The 27254-nt window shown below is 49.6% G+C and overlaps 1 protein-coding gene across 1 annotated transcript; it reads right to left on the reverse strand.

The window, feature by feature from the left end:
- Positions 1-211: 211 nt before the first annotated feature.
- LOC128710955 (collagen alpha-1(IV) chain) lies at positions 212-26889 on the reverse strand. Its single transcript, XM_053805818.1, has 7 exons — positions 26737-26889; positions 5695-5877; positions 4166-5621; positions 3738-4089; positions 780-3663; positions 489-712; positions 212-413 (listed from the first exon to the last, which is right to left on the reverse strand). Exons 1-7 carry the CDS (start codon positions 26887-26889, stop codon positions 212-214), a joined length of 5454 nt encoding a protein of 1817 aa, XP_053661793.1.
- Between the last annotated feature and the right edge of the window lie 365 nt (positions 26890-27254).

Raw genomic sequence — 27254 nt, forward strand, 5'->3', positions numbered from 1 at the left:
TATTACTTGGCTGGTACTTCTTGGCAGTTTTGTTTGGTTAGAACACAACAGTTACTACTACATCCGGACCCCGCTGTCGGATGGAACTCGAAAATGGAGGAAAATTATTAGTGAAAGTCTATTCTCTGTTGCAAATTTCAGAGAACGGTAATGGCACATCCGTAAAAGCGATTAAACGTTTCCCGTCTGCTCGCTAGCTTCACTCACTAGCCTAGCCCTGGCTGCGGTTGCGGTTACGCTGCCGTCCCGGTGACACTCGTCTCCTCGGGCCCGCCGCTGCCTGAGCTGGAGGCAGCGGATATTGCGGGCGTGACACTGTGGCCGTTTGCGGTCTGCGCAGGGCCGATGCAGTTATCGAACTGCCTCCGTGCAGAGCGCGCATGATGCCGGCCTTTCGACGGCAAACGATGCATCTGGAAGGGGGCGATCAAAGGGAGTCGCGGTTAGCCGGATGTCAGACATGCGCACCGTTCGGACGCTGCACTTACCGACTGACTTTGCTGGTTTGATGTGCCTTTAGTGTCATCTGCTGGGGCGTGTTGAACTGCATGGAGTCGTCGATGATCGTCAACCAGAAGGAGGAAATACCGTCGTAGAAGTTGCACGTACCGTGTCCATGGCATTCGATGACGGGCTGTGGTCGGAACTCTTCCATGCAGGATCCGGGCGACACAAAGTCCTGTCCGAATCCTCCCGAGTTGTCCGATGTGTGCTGACGAGGAGAAGGAGAAGGCATTAAATTGCTTAACAATCTTACGCTTATCTAGCCACCTGCTTACCATCGCATAACTGTAGCCAAGCCACAACTCCTCCCAACCTTCGGGACAGTCCGGAATGCTCATCGATTGACTGTGCAGCGCCATCACACGCGTGTTGGACTCACACACGCTGCAGCGGGAAATGTAGCGCTCGACCTGATCCGCCGGTATCGGTGCCATCGACATTGGCATCGGCTCGGGTGTGGCCAACCATATCGTGTCGTCGTTGTTCGAGGCGTAGTTACACACGTTGTTAATATCACAGAACATGAACGGCATTGTGCTGAACCGGCGCAGACACGACCCGGCGGTGCCAAGGTCCTGTCCGGTGGAGCGACTGCTAGCGATGACATTCACCAGCGAGTAGCCATCCCACAGTTTGTACGTGTTGATGGGACACTCGGGGATGGTCACCTTCTGCGAGTGGCGTGCGAATATGAAACCCAAGTTCTTTGGCGGTGGCGGTGGCCCGGCCGAGTCACCCGGCAATCCGGGCAGGCCTGGCAGTCCTTCGATACCGCTGCGTCCCGGTGGTCCGGGAATGCCTCGCTCACCCTTGGCGCCGACTTCGCCCGTTGCGCCCTGTTCGCCTTGCAAGCCCTGCAAACCCTTCGGACCGCGCATGCCCGGATAGCCCGGCGGTCCATTGTCGCCTTCATCGCCGGGTTCACCGCGCATACCGGGAGTTCCGCGATCGCCAGGTTGCGTTGGTCGCCAGTTCGAGAGCGGCGGTAGATCACCCACCTCTCCCTTCATGCCGGCCAATCCCACCAGACCGTGGTAGCCTTCGGGGCCTTCCTCTCCCTGCTGACCCTTGGGTCCGGGGAGCCCACTCAGACCGGGCAATCCCTGCAATCCTCGGTCGCCCGGGAATCCTGGTGGACCGGGCATGCCTTCCAGGCCCGGCAGACCATCGTCGCCAGTGTCACCCCGGAAGCCGGGCATGATTGGACCGATGCTTCCAGCCAATCCTCGTGGTCCGGGTGGACCCATCAACCCATCCAAACCGGGCAGCCCAGCCAGCCCAGCCTGGCCCGGGGCACCTTCGAAACCGAGCTGACCCTTCATTCCCTTCAACGCGCCGTTCACGAAGCCCGGAAGACCCTGTAGACCCATCAGTCCATTGTCACCGTAGTCGCCTGGTGCTCCTTTGTTGCCGGTAATGCCCGGTCGTCCGGTGAGTCCATCGTATCCAGCCTCGCCCTGGTCGCCGCGTTCGGTTCGGGTCTGGATGTCGCCGGGCAGTCCCTTCATACCAGGATCTCCACGCTGTCCTTTCGGTCCGTCGTATCCTTCGATGCCGCGCATGCCCACGAATCCAGGCAGTCCCTGTTCCCCTTTCCGGCCCGGATAGCCTCGTTGTCCCTTTAGTCCGGGAGGTCCTTGATCGCCTTCTAGGCCCTCCGGGGCGGAGTCACCTTGGTCACCTTGTTGCGCCGATCGCATCATAACATTGCCAGGAATGCCGGGTAAACCTGGATCGCCATCAACGCCGGGTTGCCCCGTAGGTCCAACCATACCCACATCACCCCGCATACCCTTCGTACCTACGAACCCAGTTAGGCCATCTTCACCCGATTCTCCCGCCTCTCCGCGAGTGCCTTGCTCACCTCGCGGACCGACCAGTCCGCGTGGACCCGGACGTCCCGCACGACCGGCAATACCAGCGTATCCATCGCGTCCCTTATCGCCGGAGATTCCCTTCGGTCCGAACACTCCAACGTCGCCCCGCTCGCCCTTCGCTCCTGGACGGCCTGGGATGCCCGGGAAACCGGGGGCACCCTTCTGTCCCTTCACTCCCTGATATCCATCGATGACCTGGCCGGCGTCTCCTTCCTCGCCCTTTTGTCCCATCATTCCGGGTCGCGCGTTGTATCCGGGCGGGCCCATCATGCCCGGCTCTCCCATCTCTCCCTTCATACCGCTGAACGACGCACCGCCCTTCCGGCCACGTGGTCCCATGTCACCGAAATCGCCCCGCTCTCCCTTCCGTCCGGGCGCTCCATTCCGTCCGGGGAATCCCATATCTCCGGGATCACCCGATAGGCCTTTGGGTCCCCGCACTCCCGCCAGTCCACGGGCTCCGCTCAGACCGGGATGGCCCAGGTCGCCCGTAAAGCCACGTTCTCCCTGGTAACCTTCCTCACCCATGTCGCCCATGCGTCCCTGCAGACCTCGCTCGCCCGGCAGTCCATCGTCTCCGGGCAGTCCGGGCAATCCGTCGCGTCCGATTTCGCCTCGCTCGCCCTTCGGTCCGGGGAACCCTTCCATGCCCGGCTCGCCACGTTCGCCTTTGTCGCCGAACGGGGCCTGCAGACCGTTGCGTCCGGGCAATCCCGGCATTCCACGGTCACCGTAGATGATGTCTCCCATCTGGCCCTTGTTTCCCCGCAGACCCGGCTTACCCAACGGTCCCGGTTCGCCTCGCTCGCCCTTCGTGCCCGATTCACCCATCGTGCCGCGCACACCCTCCGGTCCCCTGAAGCCCTTGTCTCCGATCTCGCCGTAGAAGCCGCCCTCGCCTTCCACGCCCTTCTCTCCCATCAGTATCGGTCGTCCCGGGTCACCGCGCTGTCCACGCAATCCCTGCAGTCCGGGAATGCCATCCGGTCCGGGGCGTCCATCCTCACCGGGAGTACCGACCGGTCCATGGTCACCGATCACGCCGTAGTAACCCTTGTACCCCTCTGGTCCCTGAATGCTGAGACCAGGCAAACCGGGTGGTCCATCCAATCCGCGCAGTCCATGCAGACCCATCTCACCCTTGTAACCCTTTTCGCCATCAGGTCCGTAGTCTCCCATTTCTCCCTTCACGCCCTTGGGACCCTCGATGTTGTAGATCAGCTCTGACATTGCGCCCGGCTCACCGCGATCACCCTGGTCACCAAGCTCTCCTTTGACACCTCTGCGGGGGAAAAAAAAAAAAGGAAATGGAATGAGGTTTCAGTTAACCTTCATGTGCGACCCAAGACCACCTACTTGTCACCCGGTACACCGGGCGTTCCGCGAATGGACCAGATGTTGTACTCGTTGACAAAAGCATCCCGACCCGGCGCTCCGTTCCGACCGTCAATTCCCGGTTGCCCATCGTTTCCTGGTCGTCCAGATTCACCGTCGTCACCGTACTCTCCCGGTTCACCGGGTCGTCCAGGGTATCCGACAGCGCCAAAGGCACCCAAATCCCCAGGCATGCCCTGATCACCGCGTTGTCCTCTATCTCCTCGATCGCCCAATTCTGGCGTCAGGTCGATAAAGTCTTTCGCACGCCGAAGAACTCCCGGTCGTCCCGGCTCACCCGGAACACCACGTTCTCCAAAGTCACCCCGCTCGCCTGTGGAATAAACCGACGCCAGAGTGTTCGTTCAGGCGCTAAATGGAACGTTTCGGACGGTGGCAGATCGACTCACCTTTTCGGCCCGACAAACCCTTCAGCCCTTGCTTTCCCGGTGTGCCCTGGTAGCCTCGCGGTCCGGGCAGCCCACGATTACCATCGTATCCGTCCAGTCCGGAGCGTCCAATATCGCCATCTTCGCCCTTAACACCTTTCGGTCCCGGCGGGCAAGTGCCGCAGTCTTCTCCACGGAATCCTTTGTCACCTTTCTGGCCAGTGTAACCATTGAAGCCCAAATCGCCTGGCGGTCCATCTCGACCGGGTAAACCGGCCGGTCCCGGTGGTCCGGTGATGTTCACCCCAATGCCGGGCAAACCCTTGTCGCCGGATACGCCATCATCGCCCTGATCACCTTTCTCGCCAAAGTCTCCGTTCAATCCGTTCGTGCCTGGTTCACCTTTGGGCCCGAGCAGGCTTCGGCCGGGAAAACCGAGCTGACCCTTCGGTCCCGCCTGTCCCGGAGTACCGCGGCTACCTATCGGTCCCGGCGGTCCTCCCTCACCATCGTCACCGCGCTGTCCGGGCGGTGAGATGCCTTTCGGACCGGCACGCCCATTCAGACCAGAATCACCGGGCGGACCGGGTGGACCCATCGGTCCACGGAGACCCTTGTTTCCGGGAATACCGACGTTGCCCGGTCGACCGGGCGGTCCTATGTCTCCCTGTGGTCCTTGCGGTCCTATTACGATCGGCGCCAGCTCGGGTCGGTATTCACCTTTAGCTCCCGGCGGTCCCTGCACTCCCGGCAATCCCGGTCGGCCGTCGTCTCCCGACGGTCCCTTGTCGCCCGAGCTTCCATCCAGCCCCGCATATCCGGGTGCACCTTTCTCTCCCTTTTCGCCCGAGGCACCCGGTGGGCCCTCCTTACCCTGCTTGCCGCGGTCACCGATCTTGCCTTCCTCGCCCTTGAAACCCTTCTGTCCTCGTTCGCCCTGCATGCCCGAATCGCCCTTCATCCCATGCATGCCCGGCATTCCGTCGTATCCACGGTCACCCTTCGGACCCTTCATGCCGATGCTGACCGTTTCGTTCTTGCCGCCCCAGTAATAGTAAGGCTCGCCCGGTTCGCCCGGTTCTCCGGGACAGAAATCTTCGCTCTGCTCACCCCGTTCGCCTGTCAGCCCCGGCAATCCATCGTCGCCCGGTGCACCGGTCATGCCATCGACTCCATCGGAACCTCGATTACCCGGGTAGCCCTGCTGTCCTTCGACGCCGCGAAAACCGGCCACTCCTATGTCACCCTTGGTGCCCTTGGAGTTTATGCCACCCTCACCAGAATCACCCCGGTAACCGATCATACCGGGCGGACCCTGTGGACCACGTTCGCCTGGAATACCGGGGAAGCCGGGAGGTCCCATCGCACCGTCTGTTCCGTTGCAACCATCGATCCCGTACGGGCCACGGAAACCGGGCTCACCGGGCAGTCCTGCGTATCCGGGCACACCCAGCGGTCCTCGCTCTCCTGTATCACCCTGCGGGAAAAGCACACATTAGCACTGAGCAGCGTGACGCAAATTCTGTCCCGTGTCCAGGGCTCGTACTTACCCGGTAACCTTTCGGACCGCTCGTACCAACTTCGCCCCGATTTCCCCGATCACCGCGCAGTCCGGGTGGGCCATCGAACCCGATATCGCCTGGATCGCCGCTCTGGCCTGGTACGCCGTGTGGTCCAATCTGTCCCGGAGCACCCTTCAGCCCTTTGCAGTCACATACTGTCTGGTTGCAGACCTGTCAACAGATACACCCGAAACACGTACCATTAGCCTGTGCATCGTTTCGATCGCCATAACCACATCATAATCGCACCATCACGCATCAACATGGCCATCTTTATGGTTGACCTAAATTTCGAAGAAGAACCGTCCCGGAACCGTGCTCCGGCGACTCGGTTTCGGTTCCTGTGGGCAGTGCGGTGCAGTTGTAGTTCTGCTGCCGTGAAGCAATCGGCAAGAGAGTCGTAAAAATAGACAAACAAACTATTCGCTTCCAGTGCGCCGGGGAATCGCGGGCCAGCGACTCCGTGTTGTGTACTGCGCGCGTTGCACTCGCACTTTGCGGGCCAGAGGAAAGAAAAACGTTGTTTTACAAACGGGATTCCACGCCTGTAATGTTCGCCGGGTTGTGCAAGCGGGCGGCCATGGTGGCGTGTGGTGATAAAATGTGTGCGCCGAGTGAAACGGCCGGAAGGGATACGAGATGGCCAAACAACCGAAACACGACGGTGCAGGGGCGCTGGTGTTCTTGCAGCATCTGCAATTCCTTAAAAGGGGCGGGGGACGAGAAGGGGGGCATGGAATGGGGGGAGTAAGTAAATATGCCAGTGTGGGAAGGCATTACACACATCCCGGGACCGTAGTTTATTGCCCAACATTGTATTTAATTTCTAGCACCCAGTGGCATCCCGCGACTGTTCACTTTTCGATCATCTGTGCTCTATTTGTTCAAGGATTAGTAGATCATGTTGATGGAGGAAGGTTCCGGCCAATACCACCGCGGATGCGTTCCGTTTCTATCCACTGTCGCAACGCATTTTATGGACATTTTACGATAAACCTTCTATGCAATACAAATCGTACAGATTAGGGCTATTATCGGCCCAACGCCCTGGGTTACAATGGTCGGGAATGTCATATCGCCGCTTACCACTGATCCCCTCGGGAATGCGATCTTGTCCTGAAGGTGCATATCATAGGCATTTGTGTTCATGTCGGCTTCATCACAAGATAGACGACTATCGAAATTTGCATAATAACAACCTGCCACACATTGCTTGCCTGGCGGTATAATCTAGCGATCCAAGCGAACGAACGTCAAACCCCCACTAAAGAACTCGTGCCAACGCTTCGTGATGCAAAATTTGTCTACGGTGGCGTTGAAAGACCTCAGGGAACGCTCCAATGCTGAACCTCCCGTAACGAGAGCATCCAGTCACGCCGAAGGAACACTCCCTCCCAACCGATCGTAACTTCTCGGTGTCCCTTTCGGAGCTAATTCTTCCAGGTATTTGCGCATTACATCCCCAACATCCACGTGGAAGCAGCAATTCGTCCATCCAATTCTTCGGGTGTCTAAAAAACAAAAAACAAATCGGCCACTCCAAAACCAGTTCTGGGATCGTCGGTAAGCACGCCAGTCAAGAATTTACGGAACCTACCGGAATGATTGGGGGGGTGTGTGTGTGTGTGTGTGTGTGCTTTTTTTTCGGAGGACCTTTAACACAAAACCAGTTAGCGTAAAATGCATTGGGCGAAATTTCTCTTCCCGTCCCGTTTTATGCATTCGAACGCCATTATTGCCGAGACTGGTGGTAAGTTGGCGAAATGTTTTTGTAGGCCCCTTTCGTTGGCGAACGGGAAGCGGAGTGCATGGGCCATGTTGGAGGGGGTGGTCAGTAAAAATTAATCAATTTAAGGGTAGAGAAGTTTTTAAAGTGTTTCTGTGGCGATCTTCCTCGCTTCTCGGGCGGATGGTGTAGCAAGCCGCTGGTCCTTTCATGCAGCTCCAGCCACAGATTACGACCTGCGGCGCTCGATCCTTGCTCGATCGCCCGCTTAATGACCGCGGCGGACGGCGGCATGGAATGATGATCATTAACTGCGCCCTAATGGATAAAAAGCACCTAACCGGGGGAGTGCGTAGCACACTTTTTTTGTTTTTTTGGGCATGCAGTGCAGAAATAAAAATGGTTTTACTTTAGCTTTTATCGATCCTGTCGACATGGTGTGCTAACATATTTGTTTTACATTTCAAATGATTCATTTCTTTTCTGAAAATGTAAAGCAGTTATCGTACCAACACCACCACAAGGCAAGGTGTCATAATTTAGACATTCATAACAAGACGCGAAACATCTCCAGAACTCATATTAAACGATCGACAATTCGGGTCGCCTTCGTACTGTTCCTTCTGGTAATAATATAGTTTTATCCCTGCAAACCACACACAAACACACAAGATCGTGCTTTTGGGAATTTGTTCGAAAGGATGGTTGGCATTAATGGCGCGGTCTATCAATTGCAATACATTTCCTTTCACTTTGGCTGATGTTGCGAGGATTTTTATTTCTTCATTTTTAGCTGAGTGTCTGCTTTTGCCGCTGAGTGTTCATTAAGCCATTATGGTGCATTTTATAATTACAATAATCAGAAGAGAAGGAAAAACTTTACCAAAACTCTGTTAAATTCAGCTTTTGTACGTTGCATCGCTGTTAATATGATGATGATACACTGTTACTGAGCCATACGCCGAATTCTACAACGTTGTTAAACATCTTGGAGAGTGTCACAAGATTAAGCTACTGATCATCAGAAGCAAGAAAAAGAACTCTATTATATTAGTCAACAAAGTCATGGAATGTGGTTTTGTCCTCATCAACAAAGGCCATTGCTGGACTCACAGATATAATCATTCAGTACGGAGCATCAAATATGCGGTCAATAGTCCCATAATTCTTTTTGTTTTCTTTTGTTTCCTCAAGATATGCACAAATTCTAGCAGGCATTATGGAGTTCTGGAAGACGAGATTGCCAGTAATTAAAGTACACAATAGTCATCATTCACTAATGACCTAATCACTGCTCCCGAGCACTTACTCTCATCTCCAATTAGAGCAAAAAATTCTCAATCCGTCATCTCTAGTTTGGACAAATTAATTTCCCATCTAATAATGCTCAATGACAGGGAAACACCGACACTTGTTGGGATACATTCAAACAAATCGCCACGTGTAAGACATCCAAGCCGGGGGTGAACTCGCATACACCGTAATTAACCGCCCCCAGGCTAACCGTCTACTAACCCGCAGGCACTAAATCATCTGCAAAAGCTATTCGCGTTCAACCTAATTGCCATCGATTCCGGTGTCGACGCAGTTCAACACATCGCCCGGGAGCCGGCTATTAGAAAGCCATCTATTAACGCACGGCCCGGCCTATGACACTTCCGATGCATGCGTTGAAACATATGTTTCGTTCCGCCACTGTGACAGTTGTGCTGATGGGTTCGGAAACACCACACACACACATTCGGGATCTTTAACGCGTATCGTTTTACCGTACCGGATCCGCACGACAAGCCGGTCATATTACACTTTGCCTAGGAAAGGCAAGGAAATGTGTTTGCCCCGTCGACGCCGCTCGATCAGTTGGCTAACTTTGGGGTTTGTTTTCGTTCAACCATTTGAAGCCAAAAATTCGCTACCGATTTGAAACATGGGCGATGGATGTGGCAGTCGAATTTCTCAAAGTCACACTTCCGGCCGGGACACTGCGCTGGCAGATGAGAGACTCGGGTGCGGGTACGTACCCACCAGGGTCGGACTGTGCAGTGTGAGTAGTTGCAGGATGGCGCACTGTTTATCTAACCAAAGACGAAAAACATTCGGCAGAACAACGATCGATTGCGGGAGATATTTATCCACCGCCGTACGCGATGTCGTTCGCTTCCGATTGGAAAAATCTTTGAAGGTCTTTGAAGATGTTGGCGGTGTTTGGTCAGTGTGTAAACAAATAGTGGCCAACAGTGGGAGGGGGGTGGTAGAATAAGCGGGTGTAGAATAAACAAGAATGTGATCTGATTATGTGTTCCTACTGTGACGATCATGATGCATCATAGGTAGTGCGATTTATCATCTTTGCGGCCTTTGAAACTCGCTCCAGTTCTTGAGACAGTTGAGACTACTTTAGCAGTACTTTCTCTTCATGCCAAGAGGTTTTTCTTTTTAAATAGCTTCAATTCACTTCTTTCTCACTGATCTTTACTGATCTCCATCCTTACCAACGCAAAGTATCGTCTTCGGACTGCATCATGTACTCGGGCACATTAAAGTTATTGCATAAACGATCTGAAGGGCACATAAATCGTCCATCCTGACGATCGGGTGTGTGAGTGTGAAAAACGCAAAACGCAGGGCAATAAAAACAAATATTCTCTAAATTGATAATTATTGCACGGAACCGTCTCTACACTGCACGGCGTGGCCAGCTGCTGGACCGACAACCGGGAAGCTACACTTGGTATGCACATTGTAATGAAGATGGGCAACTCTCCTGTCCCGATCTTGCACCGCCCAGCATTATGTGTTTTACACGCCTTCAGCACCGCGAGGAGCTGTATGCATTTATGAACACAGACACACAAAACACTCGTATGGACCGCGGAACAGTGCGGCGACCATTGCGACGGATCATCACGCAAATCTTGCATCATCGGCATTTTCCATCCTCCCGTCTGCAAATCGGGACGAAATCGGGTTACGATGTAGGAGAGTTTACTTTTTGTACAGCTTCTCCCTTTTCGTGTACTGTTATTCTTTCATTTGGCCGTGTGTTGTTGGTTGTGTGTGTTTTTTTTTGCATCTCACCAATGCGGGACCAGGGGACGAGGATCGTCGATTTCTATCGCACATGGTAGGACATGGCTAGATGTGAAAAACACATGTCCGACCGTGGTGCTAATGTGCTGACAGCAAACCCGAAAGGAAGATCACGTACAGTTTGGTCCGTCAACCCGTCAAGCACCGTTCATGTGGTGTAGTTTGATGGATTATCCACCTTATAGACATGATCATTTAATTATCCTGCTTTCCGGTCGCTACTGTATTTCATCATTTTACGATCCAGGGACGCGCAATCGGTAACAAACGCACTTACACAACAGGTTCCGTGGCCGTATTAAATAACAATGGCTTCGGGGCGCGACTTTGACCGGGCTGAGTGTGTGAACGTTCGTCAACGTACAACGGGCAAGTAAAACACGCCGAAGAATGTCACACGTTTGCAGGTTTCCTGTTGCACCGCTGCAGGTTCATTAACATTGTTTTTTTTTTTGCTGATAGAATAGGGTCCCTAGCGAGAACTTACACAGTGCGTTGCGGCTGGACGTTTTCCAGGTCTCGATCGATGTTTTCTTGCTAATGGTTCAGTTAGTGAGAAAATCAAATTGACGGTAGAGTGTGGGATGGTAATTCACAAAATGATAGACCACAATTAAATTGTTAAATTGTGATTTACTTTTTTATTAATTCAAGTATAAATTACTGCATGTTCAAAACATAAAAAGGATGTAATATAATGTCTCTAATTCCTTTAAATAAATTATCAAATATTGCCATAGTCGTGTATGTTTCATACCAAAGTCGATGTTCTTCATAAATAATTTAAAAGCTCGGAAATAAAAGTGCCTGTTGTCGTGCATTAGGTATATTCGGTCAAATAGCACATCACGTAAGACAGGGCACTTGAGAACACATCCGGTCTAGGTTCAAATCACGTCTAGAACTCAACAGAATATCAAGTGAAAATTACTCACAAAAATACATCAATTTTGATTCGTTGTACATCAATTTTGAACAAAAATACATCAATTTTGAACGAAAACAAATGATATAAAAATAATCAATAGTTTGTAAAATATTTGCAGTGAAGAATATAAGAAGTTTCAAAATCAGATTTCGCCAGGAATGAAAATGGATTTACTTCAATAAACGTAGCCGTTGAAGTATCCTTTGTCTAGCTAAAGCTTTGCGAATAGTGATCAAATACAGCCGATGTTAACTTTCACTCCATCAACACACAAGCATCTGACATGAATCCATTTTATTTATTGGTCGACCTCAGAATAAAAACTTCATAAGCAAGCAGTCGATTTGTCTGCAAAAATAATTAACCTTCTTACATGGCTTAGGCTCTGCCACGCTGTGCGGAATCCCGACAGCAGCATTACATCTTACCGATCAATCAAATTTGCACTGGAATGTCTTACATAAATAATTACTCCGGCTAAAAAAGAACCCATTAGCTTCGGCCGCCGATTAAAAGATAAACACAAGCAGCACCCAACGCACACACTTCAAAAGAGATGGCGGTGCAAAAAAAAAAATCGAAGAAGGTACGCATCCTTCATCAAATATCAGTCAACATGATCCACGGTTCATGTGGTTCGGGCGAAGCAAAGTGGGGAAGAATACAAAAAAAAGCCACACTTTTACTAACATTACTCCAGACACATCCGTTCGCAAGATGTGATAATGGTTCTGTGCTTGCAATCCCAACAACCCCAGATAGGCTGGGCAACCCATTTCCCATGATTTTTGCGACCAGCAACAGATGAATGAAACTCGCCTCATTAACCAACCTCCCCCCCTACCTCCCCCTCAACCCACAAACCACACACTTATGAATGGCTTCGGTTGTTGCTGGTTGGGGTGTGTGTTTTTTTTTGACATCTGATCCAACCGTACCGTCCGTTGTGGGGGGGACTTTTGATGGGGGTGGAAGCTATTACAACTCGTCACTAACCGCGATGACGATATGCAGACGATATTAGATCGCCAACCATCTCTGAGTGGTGAGTTTAAATAAAGTCTTTATTTATTTGACTGTTTTTTTTTTTGGCTAGCGTTCATGGTACGCTTTTTTCCGTTGCTGTTGCTGACCGTTTCCAGCATGTCGGTGGCGTAGGAGGACTCCACGCTTACATGTCTCGATGGGGGTTTGTACATACAATGGTATTCTTTTTTTTTGCAACATTTTACACTTATCACAAACCACAGCGCGAGTACAGCATGAGGCGGAACACTCACTGTTCCCGATTGTCGCCAGCTGGATGTCCCCAGCGAGAGAAATGCGTATCGCCACTTCCTGGCGCATTGCGCAAAACAACGAAGCATAAGGAAGACGGAAAGCTCTCGGTGCCCCCAATGGGGGCTCAACAAAACCAACAAGACTTCCGCTCTAAAAAAAAAAAACAAACAACGAAACCAAACGTGAACGGCGAACACATGGCTTATACGATCGGGGCTGTGTATTAACATGTCGTTATCACTCAGTAGGCTTAGAGACTGTTTTAGTGGTGGCTTTTCGGGGTTTGAATGTGTAACACTTCCGATAACAAATCCTGTGCCCTAGTGACAGCATCGCTACCGGACAAATACGCGTGGGTGGCACTTATTTCTAGTCGGCAGGATATGCAGAGCATTGGGCAGAGTTGAAGGTTACCCTACACTTGGTACACACCGAGTGGAAGATGTTTGTTAACGCTCTCCGCTAACGCTCGTGTAAGTAGGCTATCGCACATCGGCTATAAATTGAAGAGTTCTACTCCACGCAAAGCAGTGGTAAGCAATTCCATAATTAAATACATACTTTGGGCACCGGAAAATAAAAACCCCAACTCTATCAACTTGATACACAAAACCCGGGACACGATCGACTGCGAGCAAATTGATTTGCAAATTGAACGTCCCTAATATGGTGGATGTGGGATGTTTTTATTACCGCCACATCTCGCTCTGCCGCATCAACCGGCCATCTTGCCTACTTGGATCGTTTACAATCTGATCTTCTGTTCGGTGAAGACTTTGGGATCTGGTAAGCTGGTCGCTGTCTTGATGGGCAGATTGAAACCAGGCACTTCGGTAGCGGTAGCGATAATTTATGGACATGCAATAAATCAGCACCGACCCCAAAAGCGCCATTAGCTGGTGTCGGTGCAGTAGGGGAAATTTAGGTTTAAGCTGTCCTATAGCGATTCCAGTGTGAACGCAGTAACTTCATGGATCATTGATGTTAACAGACCAGCACCAGAGGCGGACATCATTAGGAAGAGCTATTATTGTGGAGGTACCTTTGGTTTGAATTATTGAATATATACTAGTAGTTGGGGCGGCCCTACTACAGGTGTACTGGTAGCAGAGGCGGGCCTTTTCACACGACAGGACTAGTCCAAAATCCCATCTGGACCAATCCACTGTCCACCAATAAAGTCAAAGAAGGCCCAGACCTCCTGAGATTGTGCTGATACAGAAGAAGAGGATACTAGTAGTACACTACGTGATCTACAGTAGACTAGTCGTTGAAGATCGTTTCGAAGTTGACGACCGTCAAGATCATGGCTCTCAAAGGAGGATTAACTAAACTCAACAAGATAGTTCGGTGAGATTCAATAGAGTAGGTCTGGTTATTCAGTTAATTACATAAAGTATGCTTCTAATATGTAAAAAAAAATACAGCAAAGTTCATAGCTGGGATGTATGTCACAGTTGGGATATGTTTCGAACGACGACTAATATATTCCTCTCATTCGCATTCCACCAAATATCTGTGTGTTACAGCGGTCGGCCAATGATGATGATAAGGCCAATGGGCAGATTTCTCTCCATGCCTACAACAATGCAACACACTTTGATGTACACCGGGCGCAATTACACGCGCAAATTAAACAATTAAACGTACGTACATATGTCCCCGTTCTCCATCAAACCTAGTTGTCAACCGAATCAACCGGCCAGTCCGCTTGTCGCCGTGCCCAAAATGGCCCCGTTTTTGTTCTTGCTTTCTGTTTTCTTTTTTTGCCGTGTGCTGATGGCTCTAGGGCTGATCTCATCTAGTAATTATGTCATCGTGCGAATGATTGAATAGCTCCGCGCTGCACACATCCGCCGAGATGGTGTCATCTGTAGATTGCATCAACATTCTTCGCGAAATACCTTCCGCCATTCCAAAAGGCCACAACATGTGTGCAAACGCTTTCCAAACCGAATGTTGCGGCCAAAGAAAGGGAACTGCGAAAGAGAGTTTAAAAGGGTCTGTTTCAATTCGCCCTGCATCTTTCGGATGGTCGTTCGTATGGCGGCACTAGTTGGCGACCTACCAATCATGGACACGTCGTCTCAAGATCAGCAGGATTCCAACGCAGCGCTACCGAACCGAACGGGAACGACGATCGGCAGGGCACGCGTCAACTGAAACGGAACAGCGTCCGATATGGCCCTTGGGGATCTCCTCCGTGCGCTTCATGGGTGGTCCTGGAAACACCCATTAACCAGTTGGTGTGTGATGTGTGGGGATTTATGCAACAAACGGGAGCGCTGATCAAATTCTAAAGAGACCGGGGCACCGTACGTTGGTATGGATTTTCTGCTCGAATTCTCGCTCTTATGGCTACCGAACGCGATCGATGTTTATACGAATGGGCTAATGTTTTGCGGCGTGGTTTTTTTTTGTATAGTCGGTGGACTTCATCTCCACAATGTTTATTTACGAGGGAGTTGAAAGACAGTAAAATGGTGATTGGAATCGTCAGTAGAAAGACACCAAAGGACAGGGAGCTTTGGGGCGTTCAGTTACTTCTCCGAATTTCTGGAGCTATGATTAAACAAATTCTCTTTGTCCAGCCTAGATCAGCTTGGTAGCGCCAGTTATATGTTGATGTGTAGACGAATATTAGACTAAAATACGTCACAACACACGGTTGTTTGTAGCTGCAGCTTAGTGATACAAGCGAAGGATAAATACCTCTGCAGATCACCTAATTTAAACATTTAATTAGCGTAAGTAACACTTCAAGTCGTCCAGCATTAATAGTAACGCATACAACATTTCCAATTTGTCCTGATAGTCATCGGTTCGTAGATTATTTCTCTTTATTACACCATCTCCGTGTATGGTGATGATCGCTGGTGGACAGAGAATTTCGCTTTCAGGCAGACACTGGAAAGAAGACGCCCAAAAAGAAATAAAAAACACTTGCGGTCGCTGAGCAGCGTCGTTCAACCGACGCATACCGGACGATCGTAAATCGGATTTTGTGATCGAAAAATCGCCAAACGCCAACGCCTCAACAATCGCCACTAACCGGTCGAACCGTGACCAAATGTAAGGTTAGCTTTAACCGTCACGCAATCACAGTCACAACATCTGCACTGCAGAAGGAGGGAGCTGGGAGTCGGAGGAGGGAGCATGAGTAGATTTGCTGCAAATATAAAGTGTCCCACCATAATGGGGGACGCGAACAAACAACCAGCACCACCATCGAACTGGAAGAAACGCCATCCAGTGTGCGAACCAAAACTTTCTTGCCCGAGCAACGTGTTAGGTCAGCGTGTTCGAGTGGCTCCGGCTCATGTAGGAGTCCGGTATGACTATAAATTGACACCAACCAAATAACCCGCGGGCACCGGCGTTACCGGTGATGATCATCAGTGATATCGCGGCAACAACCCGATTCCACCATATCGTACCGGCCCGGACAACACATTCGCGGGGACAATTAGCTCACCACCCGCTGGATGATGTCAGGAGGTTGACATAGACCCAGAAAAGTTTCGTGTGCTAAAACGCCATGCGGATGCAACAAAGTGCAGCAGCGCGTCAACGTCTCAACGTGCATGGTTGTGATTTATGGGCCAAAACTCATTCGCGTCGGATGCAATTTTCAAACCTTCCACAACCGCACGCACGCCCCACCCAAACGCTTGCAAGACGTCCCGAACGGTAATGGTGGCGGTTGGCGCTTTAGCCACGCACACGCACATACCGCCGGCTTGCATAATGGCAAGCAAGCAAGAACGTATGCAACTCCCTTGAACCTCGGACTCCATCAACGGTGACGGGAGCGACCTTTTTCGGTGGAGGATCATAAGGGTGAAACCGGTGCGTGATCGTGAACGAAAGCAAAAACTAGGTCCCAGCGCGATCATTTCACGCTAGAACTCGCAGCAAGGTCTTCGCGTCCGTGGATGCACGGAACGGAGCTCCAAACTGAACCGCCCCAATTAGTGTGTTCTGTCGCTGTTTTTTTCGGTTGGTGAATATTTCCAAGAAAGTGGCAGATGCAAGCGAGCGACAAGAAAACCATGTGGCAACTTGTTGCGAAAGATGCCGGCAACCATTCCGGGGGTTTCGGGACATGGCAAAAGTAAACAGCATAAAAGTGCGAGTGGAATGAGTTTCTGAGATTGTAAGATGTAGAAATGATTTACACATCATGCTTTGTCTGCTGTTAACGGAATGGAATGAAAAATGGCCAACGGAAAATGGATGAACACTGAATGAGAAACATTTGGGCAGATCGCACAGAGGAAGAAAGTAAGTCGTGCTCACTAATAAACGCCCTTTTAATTGTGCCGGACATAAAAACCCACAATCACCATGCACACAATGACTTCACAGAACATCAGCGTTTGAAGTGCATCTACGACAGATTAACCGGAACATCCCACCAGTTCCGTTCAGAACGCGAGGGAAGCAGTGATCAATCGTTGGACCACGGGAAATTTCTCGACACGGTAACACAACTGGTCGATTTGAACAGAAAAAGGCAGCAATTATAAAACGGGAAAGCCCTCCCGTTCGCTCTAGAACACGGCATTTGCCTCGTGGGGGTAAAAATAGAAAGCTAGAAAGCAGAACTAGGAAAAAGTCTGAAAATAAATTCCTTTACCATAAACAAAACTCTCCACCCGGTGGTGGTGGTGGTGGTGGAACGCCGTGTTTTGGGGCGCACGGTGCCGGGTGGGAAGATGCATCGTTGTAGAAGTCCCCTGTTGAATGCATTCGTAGATGGCGCGTAAGTTCGTGGGTTGACTTCGCTACGACCGGGGAGAGTTTGGGTACATCCCAATGCTGGAAAGGAGTTCGATCGCATGCCAGACGATGGGTGCACTTTCTATTTTGCATACGCCCAAAAACGGGTTGACAGTGGGCAAGGTATGGCACTTGAAGCTGGGTCAAGCAATGGATTTATTGAGGTTTAAGCGAAAGATCGGATCGACTAACCCATTGCGACTTTGCGTGATCGGATCAGATCAGAGTATGGGAGATCCTTGAGATGAATTGTGAGTAAGAGTTGTGGCACGTTTTGGGAATTTTATCAACATTATTCTATTATAAACTGTTTACAAATTGATATTTGTGGATTTATTTTGCCGTCATATTTCTGGAGATCACTTAAGCAGAATTCCAAGATATTTACGACATAGCTCTCAGATTACTCCCCTTTGCATTTTCCCCCACAACATCTGCCGAAACATCTGGCAACATTGAGCTATGGTTTTTGCTACGCTAAACTGAAGTCAGTGCGGAAATAAACTTGGTATATAGCACCAGTGACAGGCTGCAGAACAAACTTCTCACAACTCACACGGCAGAACGGCAGACCGACTCCCCACACATAAATGATAATACAGACAGACAAGATCTTCATTTGGGAAACAAAACACTGACTGCAAAAAAAAGAACCTCCCGCATAAAATCAATCAACCGCTCTCGCGTGTTGATTGTGCAATCGTTGTTGACGAAGGAGACGAAGTCTCCCGCCGAAATGGCGTCGAATGTCTGTGTTTATTTACGATTTGCTTTCCATCCTTCCGACCGGTCGCTGGATGAACTTGCAAAAAAAAAAAAAACAAACCTTGAACGAACCGATTTGGGGATGTTCTTAAGATGTCATCCTCCGGGTTTGGTGCCAACCGTACGTACATTCCCGGTCTGCATTTCCTGCGCTGTGAGTCATGAATGGAACATCGGGCCTCGGAACAAGCCAGCATGTGTGCGCGTCGGTGAAGAAGAGAGTGAAACTCTTGCACACAGTGCACCAGGTTTTCCCGCCAGCCGTTCGATACACTGTGCAGACCGAAACACAACAGCGCGACGGAAAAACAACGCCCGCCTGGAGCCGTGATCGCGGATGGTCCGGCCTACACAAGGGAGCCGTGCGCGGCATCCGTGCCGGAGTTGTGGATGCTATTTTTGAACTGCCCTCTGCGGACGCGAAGGGAAATTTAAAATATTTTATTGCACCTAAATGTACGCACTCGGGATGCACATCACCCGATTGTGTGTGGAGTGGAAGCGAGTCTCTCTACCGCCTGAGGGAGCTACCGTTTGTTGTGGAGACAGACTGGAACTGGTATTGATCCAGGTTGCATAGGTACCTTTGCAACGTGCTGTTTGCTCACGGGGATATTTATTCGACATGGAATAGACAAGATATCCCCCCAGGAGGGAATACTCCACACACTGAGCGTTCGACTGTCAGGAGATGTCCGTTTAGATGCTACATTTCTTCAAAGTAGTACCAACATGACAGACAGACCCCGATCAGACAGGTGACTGTATCCTGCTTTTCCACGCCTCATATATTTTGTGTACACGTCCAATATGCAAATCATAAGAACTTGGGCCACAAATGACGCTTACTGCTTGCACTATCTTCCACCGCAAATTGTTCCACATCGGGGCGTAGCGCAACGAACGATCGGCTTTACTGCAATGGTGCCATAAATGGACAAACTCCGTGTATGCATAAAATTGGACCAGTTCCATTTTTGGTACGGTTTTTCGCACGAGACTATAGACGACACACGTGAGCCACAACTCATTCATGTGGGATCTGCCCTTCGCCGACTGGTGGCAGGATTGGAGAGATCCAGGGAATGTCTTCTTACATGCTTCTATCGCACCATGGCAGATTTGTGGTGCCGCAAGTAAACGCTCTGTTTACAATCCACCGCACAACACAAACATCTGCGTATGAGCGTTACGGTGCGATTGGAAATTTTTTCCCCCATCTGGGGCGGTTTGCTGTTTACTCACAACAAGAATTCTACAAACCTGTGTCGGAAAACTTGCCCCGCTCGCGACACGTACACGCGCACCCCGAAGAACAAATGCGTGAACATTGATAGGGTCTTCGTCTAAGAGATCGTCAATGCAGCTGGCAGTGTGCCTTGTGCAATAAATATCACTCTTCGGTATGCTCCGGAACATGCGGACCACACTACACAGGGACGAACTACCACCGAAAGTCGCGTGCCATTCGGGAGCTCGGAGTTCCCGGACAGCAGAGCAGTGTGCAGTTTCCAACGGGACGGTATAGTTGAATTATCACCCGGAATGCCATTGCTGTCTGCATTTTCCTAATTTCTATCCGTCAAACGTCAAGCGATCGTTGGATCGTTGGAACAAACCTGATCAATCATCTGGCAGGACGTCGATAGGAGCAGGGCAACGGAACAGTGGCCAAGTATTAAGAATCGAGACAAGAACGTAAGGAACTCGGCATTCAAGCAAGAAGCGAAACTATAAATATCGACCTGCCAGCGGTGGCATAAAAAAGTGGAGCGACTTTACATGTCGGGAAGATCCGGCTCCGGTGTTTGTTTTCGGCACGATCTTCGCATCGTCGTTCGCGCAATCTGGAGAATGCGTGTTTTGAAGTGTACTCCACGATCAAAGGGAATGCGCTAAAGTGTCTAGCAGCTACTGCTGTAGACTAACTGCAATGGATATGCCGACAGGAGCTGCACGTCTCGATTGCCTTATTGACCTATTAAATCGTGTTAACCTCTCACCGATGCAAAGTGTCGGATAGGATAAGATAGATGGAAGTGGTAAGCGTTTAGAACGTTTTGACGGATTGCTCAACAACTATCGCTTCACAGTTTCTTTCACACTAACACACGCCCTCTCGTGATAGATTCGTTGGGTCCCAAGGTGGAGATACTGCAAGATACACTAGGAATCTGTTGTATCTCCTTGCGCTTGATAGACTTGTTACAAACTATAGCCTGTAACTGATGTGACATCTCCATTGTTCGACAATTATTTTGAATCTCTTCAGAATTCCACAGTGTTCCAAGGGTTATAGAAGTAACTTTGTTCTTTGGATACGTTGGAGGAACTTGGAACCTCAATATCTCCATCACTAGAAGGACGTTGGATCCTTCACTACTGATGTCTAAATTATTAGTTATTCTACTTCAGTTCTGTCTTTCGGTCCGGCATGCCGCAAAAAAACGTGGGCGACTTTTGAAGGGCTTTTTCGGTAACCAATCCGTACATATACGGAAGCAGCGCACGCTCGAGACATATCATATTCCCCATCGAGATCTTCAACTTCCATCAGCTGCGTGGAACCATTTTTTGGAGTTACCATGCTTAGCTGACGCTACCCCGCGTTCAACGCGTGATCCACGCAAGATCTGTTGCCGGTTGTTCGGAAGCCAGTCGTCGACCTGCTGTGTGCTGGCACCGTGGCTGTAGAAATGTTTACATTCGATTCTTAACATCTAATTTATTTCATATTAATGGCACAAACGCACGCATATCCATTCCGTTCGCGGGTCATAAGATCATCTGTGATCGGTCGCTTGCGAGAGGGCTACCGATGGTTGCTGGGAGAGGGTAATGACTTATTATTGTTACACATTTCTGTAAGGGCTGGCAGTCAAATCATTGGGTCCGCGCTGTTAGAAGTGTTTCCTGTAATGGATTTACGAACGGAAACCTGACACCTTACTGTTTTCGGAGTGTTCCATTTCGAGACTGGCTGCACGGGGAAAACAGATTTCCGCTTGTGATTGTGCGTGATCAAGTGTATTTACGCTGCTACAAATTAAGGGTCTCGGAACATCACCAGCACGGATTGATGCATCTTATCAGCAAACAAACGGTTAAAGTGTGTGTCAACGGACAAGCGACCAGCTAGCAGTACATCTGTATAACCCATTCCACTAGAAAACATGCACCAATGCCAGTTCCACGGGTGATCGTGAACATTTGCTGCGACTTTGCATGATGATATCGACAATGTTTGGGCCGGCAACAGCTAGCTGGAGTGCAGCTGCAAGCAATCAACTGAAGACAACGCAAAAATAACTACCATACCGTCCGTCATGGCGCATAGGACAGGAAGCGGTTATATTTGCCACCAGTGCACACTGAGCTGCATCGCAAATCTTTCGATGCAACTCCACAGCACACACTTCCCATCAACCGAGCGGGAGCAGATGTATCCGGCAGCATTTTGAAGTGCACCCGCTGCGACGGGAGCAAACATTTCGGAAGGAAACATAACGTCATGGTTCGAAAATAAACTGGAGCAGTAATGGAGCCGAAACGTGCCGGCTTCGCGCTGTGATACGCTCCGGGCATTTGTTTTTCGCTCATTGTCGTGTCGTGTCGTGTTGAGTGTGCACTGCAATCGCATGCCCCCCTCACCCCCCGTGGGGGGGTGGGGTTTTATGCACACGGTTATGCACATCGAGATGCATCGCCCGTCGGAGGGTTTTCATTATTAGCGTAAGCAAATGAGTTCGTGGGTGTAATGGGTTAGATTTGTATCGTATCGGCACCGCGCGTGTATGTGTGCGGGGCGCAATTTTGTTGAACTTCGGGGAGCGTTTCGAGTAGGTGACACAAATTGATCCATTCGGTTGGGCTGTTAGCTGCGTGTGATGACGATTCTAGACGAGATATAGACAGCATAATTGCGCCCGATTGGGGAGAATGAATGTTGCATTGTGCAGCAAAGTATAATATTTAATGCATTTAATTAGTTCCTGGCAGATAACTTAATTCGCTTTAAGTATTGGACGACTTCATTTGAAGTTTGTAGACGTGTCTTGGTCGACTAGACGCGTTACAATGTGTGGTCTGGCTGATTTGACGTCTAATTTGAATTGACTAAGGATAGATGACGTAATGCCATCTGAAATTGTTTAAACTATATCTAACAATCGCATTTAGCCAAAGGTGGTTTTGTGAAAGTCGATGTTGTGGGAAGATTTCTACATATCTGCTAGACCATGTACAGAGCAATTCTCAACTCTAGCGGCCTAATTACGTACAACACTCAATTCCACTTGATGACGCCATAACACCTTATCACCAGCAGCGTATAAAAAGTTCACCGCCAAAGGTTAGACAGCTACGTGTGTTAATCAGTTTTTCAGCACCGAAAACATAAAGCGACACATAGAACCGCGTTACGACAATGGCTCGCAGCGTCCTGTGATGTTGGTGGAACCAATTCCGACATTCAGGCCAACAGGAACGCAAACTTAACCAGCATCGCACCAGATCGCATCGTTCGGCTCCTTGTCCTGTGCTGATAAGCGGCTAGAATAACATTCGCCAGACCGACCAGTGGCGAGGTCGATTAAGTTTGAATGTGGGTACGCTTGGGGAGGATTTCATCGCAGAACGATTTCAACGATGGCATGGAACAGTACACACGACTCCGACACATCATTCATCCTTTTGGTGATGTGTTATGTGGCGGCCCGTTGCGTCGATAACCTTTCGTTAGGCGGGGTTTAAAGATCGCACATTCGGGGCATCAATGTGTCCGTGTTGGTTTGTGGAGCGAAAATTAGAAACACGATCGCAACATATGGTTCCCGCATGTACTTCAAATGTTATTTCTGGCTGCAGGCGATCTTGTGGTGCACCATTTCCCAATAGCAGCAAAGTGCAATAATAGACCACTTCGGTTGTATGACGTGTGAGTAAATATTTGCCCTCCCAGCTGCACAATGGCAACTACCGCGGGAGGATATGTATATTCGATCCGTGTGCTGACCAATGTGTTTTTCTCCCACACAGAAAGGGGATGATGTCAGCGTACCTTCGCGGTGCAATGACTGGCTTTGAGGTTTTTCCTTATCGCATCGCAACTTATAAATTGACCATTGATAGAATCGATAGCACTCGTTGCATTCAAAATAACGACAATCAATGAGAACGAACTGCAAGTATGAATGAATTCAGATCACGCAGCATCGCTGCCAGACCCGTGTGAAACAAAATCAATAAACCACCCTCCCCGAGCAGCGTTCACAACAAAACAAATAAACATGCGGGGTTGCGGGGTTTTCCAAGCTGTCTGCAAAATGTTGGCAAATTGCATGATGCACTCGGTTGCAATCACGGTGCCGGCCGACAGAAATCAACGCTGATTGTGCTACTTTGTTAATGAGCTAAACAGAACCTTCCTGTTGGCCTGTGTGTTCGGTCGGTGCAATGGATTAATGTAATTTCTGCAACCAGTGCGGGACGGAACCTTAATTAATTGGTCCTCTTCGTTCCCGAGACACACGGGACACGGCAAGAGACAAGACAAGACAAGGCGTCACAAATTTAGTACACGCGCAATCGAGAAATTGTAGTACAGATTGTCTGGGTTGATATTAGGGACATTAGATGTTACGATGCGGTTAACTGGGGTTCACTGCTGCCACGTGCCACGTACTTGTTCGTACATTTACAGACGCAGATGTATGTACTGGCGGAGGAGGAAGATAAAGTTGAAACAATGTCTTCATTATCGTGTTGTGCCACCAATTCAATTGTGTCCAATCTGGAGCTCAATTGGGCCGGGTGTGTAACTATGCGGAAGTAAGCTGAATTATAAGAGACCCTTTGGATTCCTTTGACGAACCTCTGGCACGAATTGTCGAGCACTCCAGCATGTCTATGACTTCATCCGTGGCGGTAGGATCTTTCGTTCGCTTGCTCCATCAGCTCGCACTTATCAGGTTAGGTAATTACGTACGCATAAAACCAATCCGAGCCATGATCCGGGACTCTCTGGGCGGCTTAAGCTGGCGATAACCTCCTTGTTGTTTCCGGACACAAACAAAAAACCCTCACCCTCAAAGCCCTAGCCGTTCAATGCCAAAATCTGGAAATAGCAGAACCACACTACCTCCAACAGACATCCTCCCGAGCATCATGAGCAAAAGAATTAAAAATAATTACCGCAACAGTCGGGGCACGCTGATAGCGAGCGCGGCAAAACCGCCACCGAGTGAGACTGCGAGAGACGTGTGATTAAATCACCCAACGCGTTCCGCCACATAACCCCCACTTCCTGTACGAACTGTTTGTTCCATAATCAACACCAACGTCTCGGCTGTCCGCAGTACTTTGTATTGGAGCCAGCAACACATTTCGCTTGGCTTTAATTTCCACTTATCAAATTCCAAGATGCCAAGACGCGTCGTGGTGAACGCATTCTTTGGACCTTGTTTTCAAATCGCTCCAGCACCGCTCCAGATCCAACCCATGTCCAACAGAACAAAACACACCTTTGGATCGTTGTAATGACATCAAACTTTAAAGTCCTCAGTCTGAACATTAGAGGTCGGCGATGCAGATGCAGGGTTTGTTCATTCCAGAATTTCGAAGAAGCGAAATGTTAACACCTTGCCTGGAAACAGAACGGGACAAAAACTGCACCATCGGCAGAAACCGGTGGTGGCAGTGGGAAAATGTGCAACGATGTGCAGTTGGACGCTGACGGGTGGCGTCAGATTCGGACAAACATGTTCAGCATACGCGACGATGGAAACGAAACGTTTGATCCTTGGCCAAGGCAAAGCACTCGTTCAGCAAATGAAAGAAGAGAACAATTGATGTCACCGGCTATTTTCAGCCAACTTTCAGCTAGCCCACAATTGCTTCATCCCATTGCTGGTTCAATGCTGTTAAACTCGGCAAGACCCGCATGAGAACCTTCGCGTTGCGCAACCTCGTTTCACATACATTGTAACAAGGCTTCGACATATCCGACTTCCGGACGGAAGCGAGACAACATCCGCGAGATTTGATGCACAGTCCACACCACACAGATGTGGCGTATGCTGCCGGAGGGCCCGCTATTCGCTTTCTTATCACAGTCTCAGTCCTGGCAGCTCTCTACACCTCGCCCATTGGTCTAGCCCCGGTGTCCCCCCACAGTGCTCCACAGCTTCCAACACACGCGGGAACCGTGCGGAGCAAACGAGACGGAAAGCGTTAAAAATAACACTTCAACTTTAACCTCATTACGAGAGCCGCGCTCGATTACCGAGAATTGTGCGCCTGTCGGTGTCGTCCGTTGGGCAGTGTAAGTGCGTTGTCGTTCGCAGGCCCAGCCGGAAAGTCGACCCATTGGCGAACGGCTCGCCAACCGTTTCCCAGTTTGATAAGGCCGGAGTTGTGCCGGCTGCGAACCGCTGAATCGGACATCACGAGCACGAGTCGCCGAGCGAGGATGGCAAAAACTGTGTTTGTGGGTATAAAGCAATGGAGGGACAGTGGAGGGGACACTTTTGTGCTAATGGAGGGGAAGGATCGGATTTCGTTGGCAAGAAGTGATGAGGCAGCAAGGCGTGCGGAAAAGCAAGTGCCTGACTGTTGGCAAAAATGTGGATAATAATACGCAGGGACTTGGGACTTAGTGGGAAGCTTCCTTATCTGCAAAACAGCAGCATACTAATGTAGCATAATAATAGTAATTTCTAGACAAAATGTTTCTGGAAGTATAAAATGGAATAAAGTTTCTTGAGGTTACTATCCCAATTCTTAAAAAAATTTGGATATGTCTTCAAAAAATTATAATTTTAATACGTAGTGACATGATGTCACCTATATTATCCCACTCCGAGCTGACAACTAACGATGATACAGCAACGCGTATCCAGTCTATTGACAAAGTTCTACGCTAATTCTTGTTGGAATTCTGGATGGCTAGATAGCAGACCCGGTACCACATGAGTTAACACACGTCCGACATTGGAGTTAAAATCTTCAAATGCCTCCAGATTACTAAAAAGGTCCTTGTAGACTTTTAAGGTTTCTTAAATACTTCAGACTGAATGACTTAGTAATGGACAAGTATTGGAAAAATGTGCATGTACATACAACATAAGGAATTTGCAATAAAACTCATAAAAAGTATAGTCTTCGAGACGTTGACATCTCCAACATACCTTTAATATAAGTAGAATTGACTATCTGAATAATGAACTTATGTGTAGAAGCCATGAAAATTCTCTGCACTTCGTCCGAAATATTAACGAAATTTCAAAACGACCACAGGAATCACGTCCATTATCAGTTAGCTAAAAGTCTTTATAAACACCATCATCCTCAGTACCATGTGTACTATGTACACTGGAAATTAGTTTTATCCGAATAATTCAATTATCCATGCATCTTATATATAGCTATTTTTTAAGGAAAAATAAAAATGTCCACATACCACGGCCGTTGATGGTTGTGCAAGCTGGAGCAAACACGCCAGGAAAAGTGTCACGCAAAACGTCACCGAGCGTACGCAACGTCGGCGCCTCCGGTGGACGGTGTCCTTAGATTCCAGACCCCCCGGGAGCGTGGGGTCCGCGGCCCGCAACATGGCTCTCCGTTTCGGCTATCCGCACACACTGTCCACTCGCGATCACGGTGTTCGGTTCGACTTACTTCTATACTAATCGGCACCGGCAGCTCCGGGTACGCACATACGCACACGAACGGAATCGTCCACCAGACCAGAGGTTGCTGGGAAAGAATCCTTCCAACACACGCACGAAGGATCAACAACAACACGTCGGACTGTGGCTCGGGGTTTCCTTTTGTTTTAACAAAAGCGGGGACAATATTACGAGTTCCGTTTCGAACTGTCTGTCGTGTGGTGAGCTCAGAGCCTGCCCTGCTCCGAGCCCGAAGGCTAAAACCGGTCGGGGAAAATGCAACCACCCACCCACGATGAGTGAAAAACCA

Source organism: Anopheles marshallii, chromosome 3 (genome assembly GCF_943734725.1).
Source record: "Anopheles marshallii chromosome 3, idAnoMarsDA_429_01, whole genome shotgun sequence".
In the NCBI taxonomy this organism is placed as follows: Eukaryota; Metazoa; Arthropoda; class Insecta; order Diptera; family Culicidae; genus Anopheles; species Anopheles marshallii.

What these genes read in the sequence shown, in the direction of transcription:
- LOC128710955 (XM_053805818.1), bottom strand. Translation starts at nt 26,889, where the DNA reads ATGTTGCGGGCCGCGGACCCCACGCTCCCGGGGGGTCTGGAATCTAAG. An exon ending in CACAACCATCAACGGCCGTG is followed by an intron (nt 5,878 to 26,736) that starts GTATGTGGACAT and finishes ATCTGTTGACAG; the next exon opens with GTCTGCAACCAGACAGTATG. An exon ending in GGGTTTGTCGGGCCGAAAAG is followed by an intron (nt 4,090 to 4,165) that starts GTGAGTCGATCT and finishes TTTATTCCACAG; the next exon opens with GCGAGCGGGGTGACTTTGGA.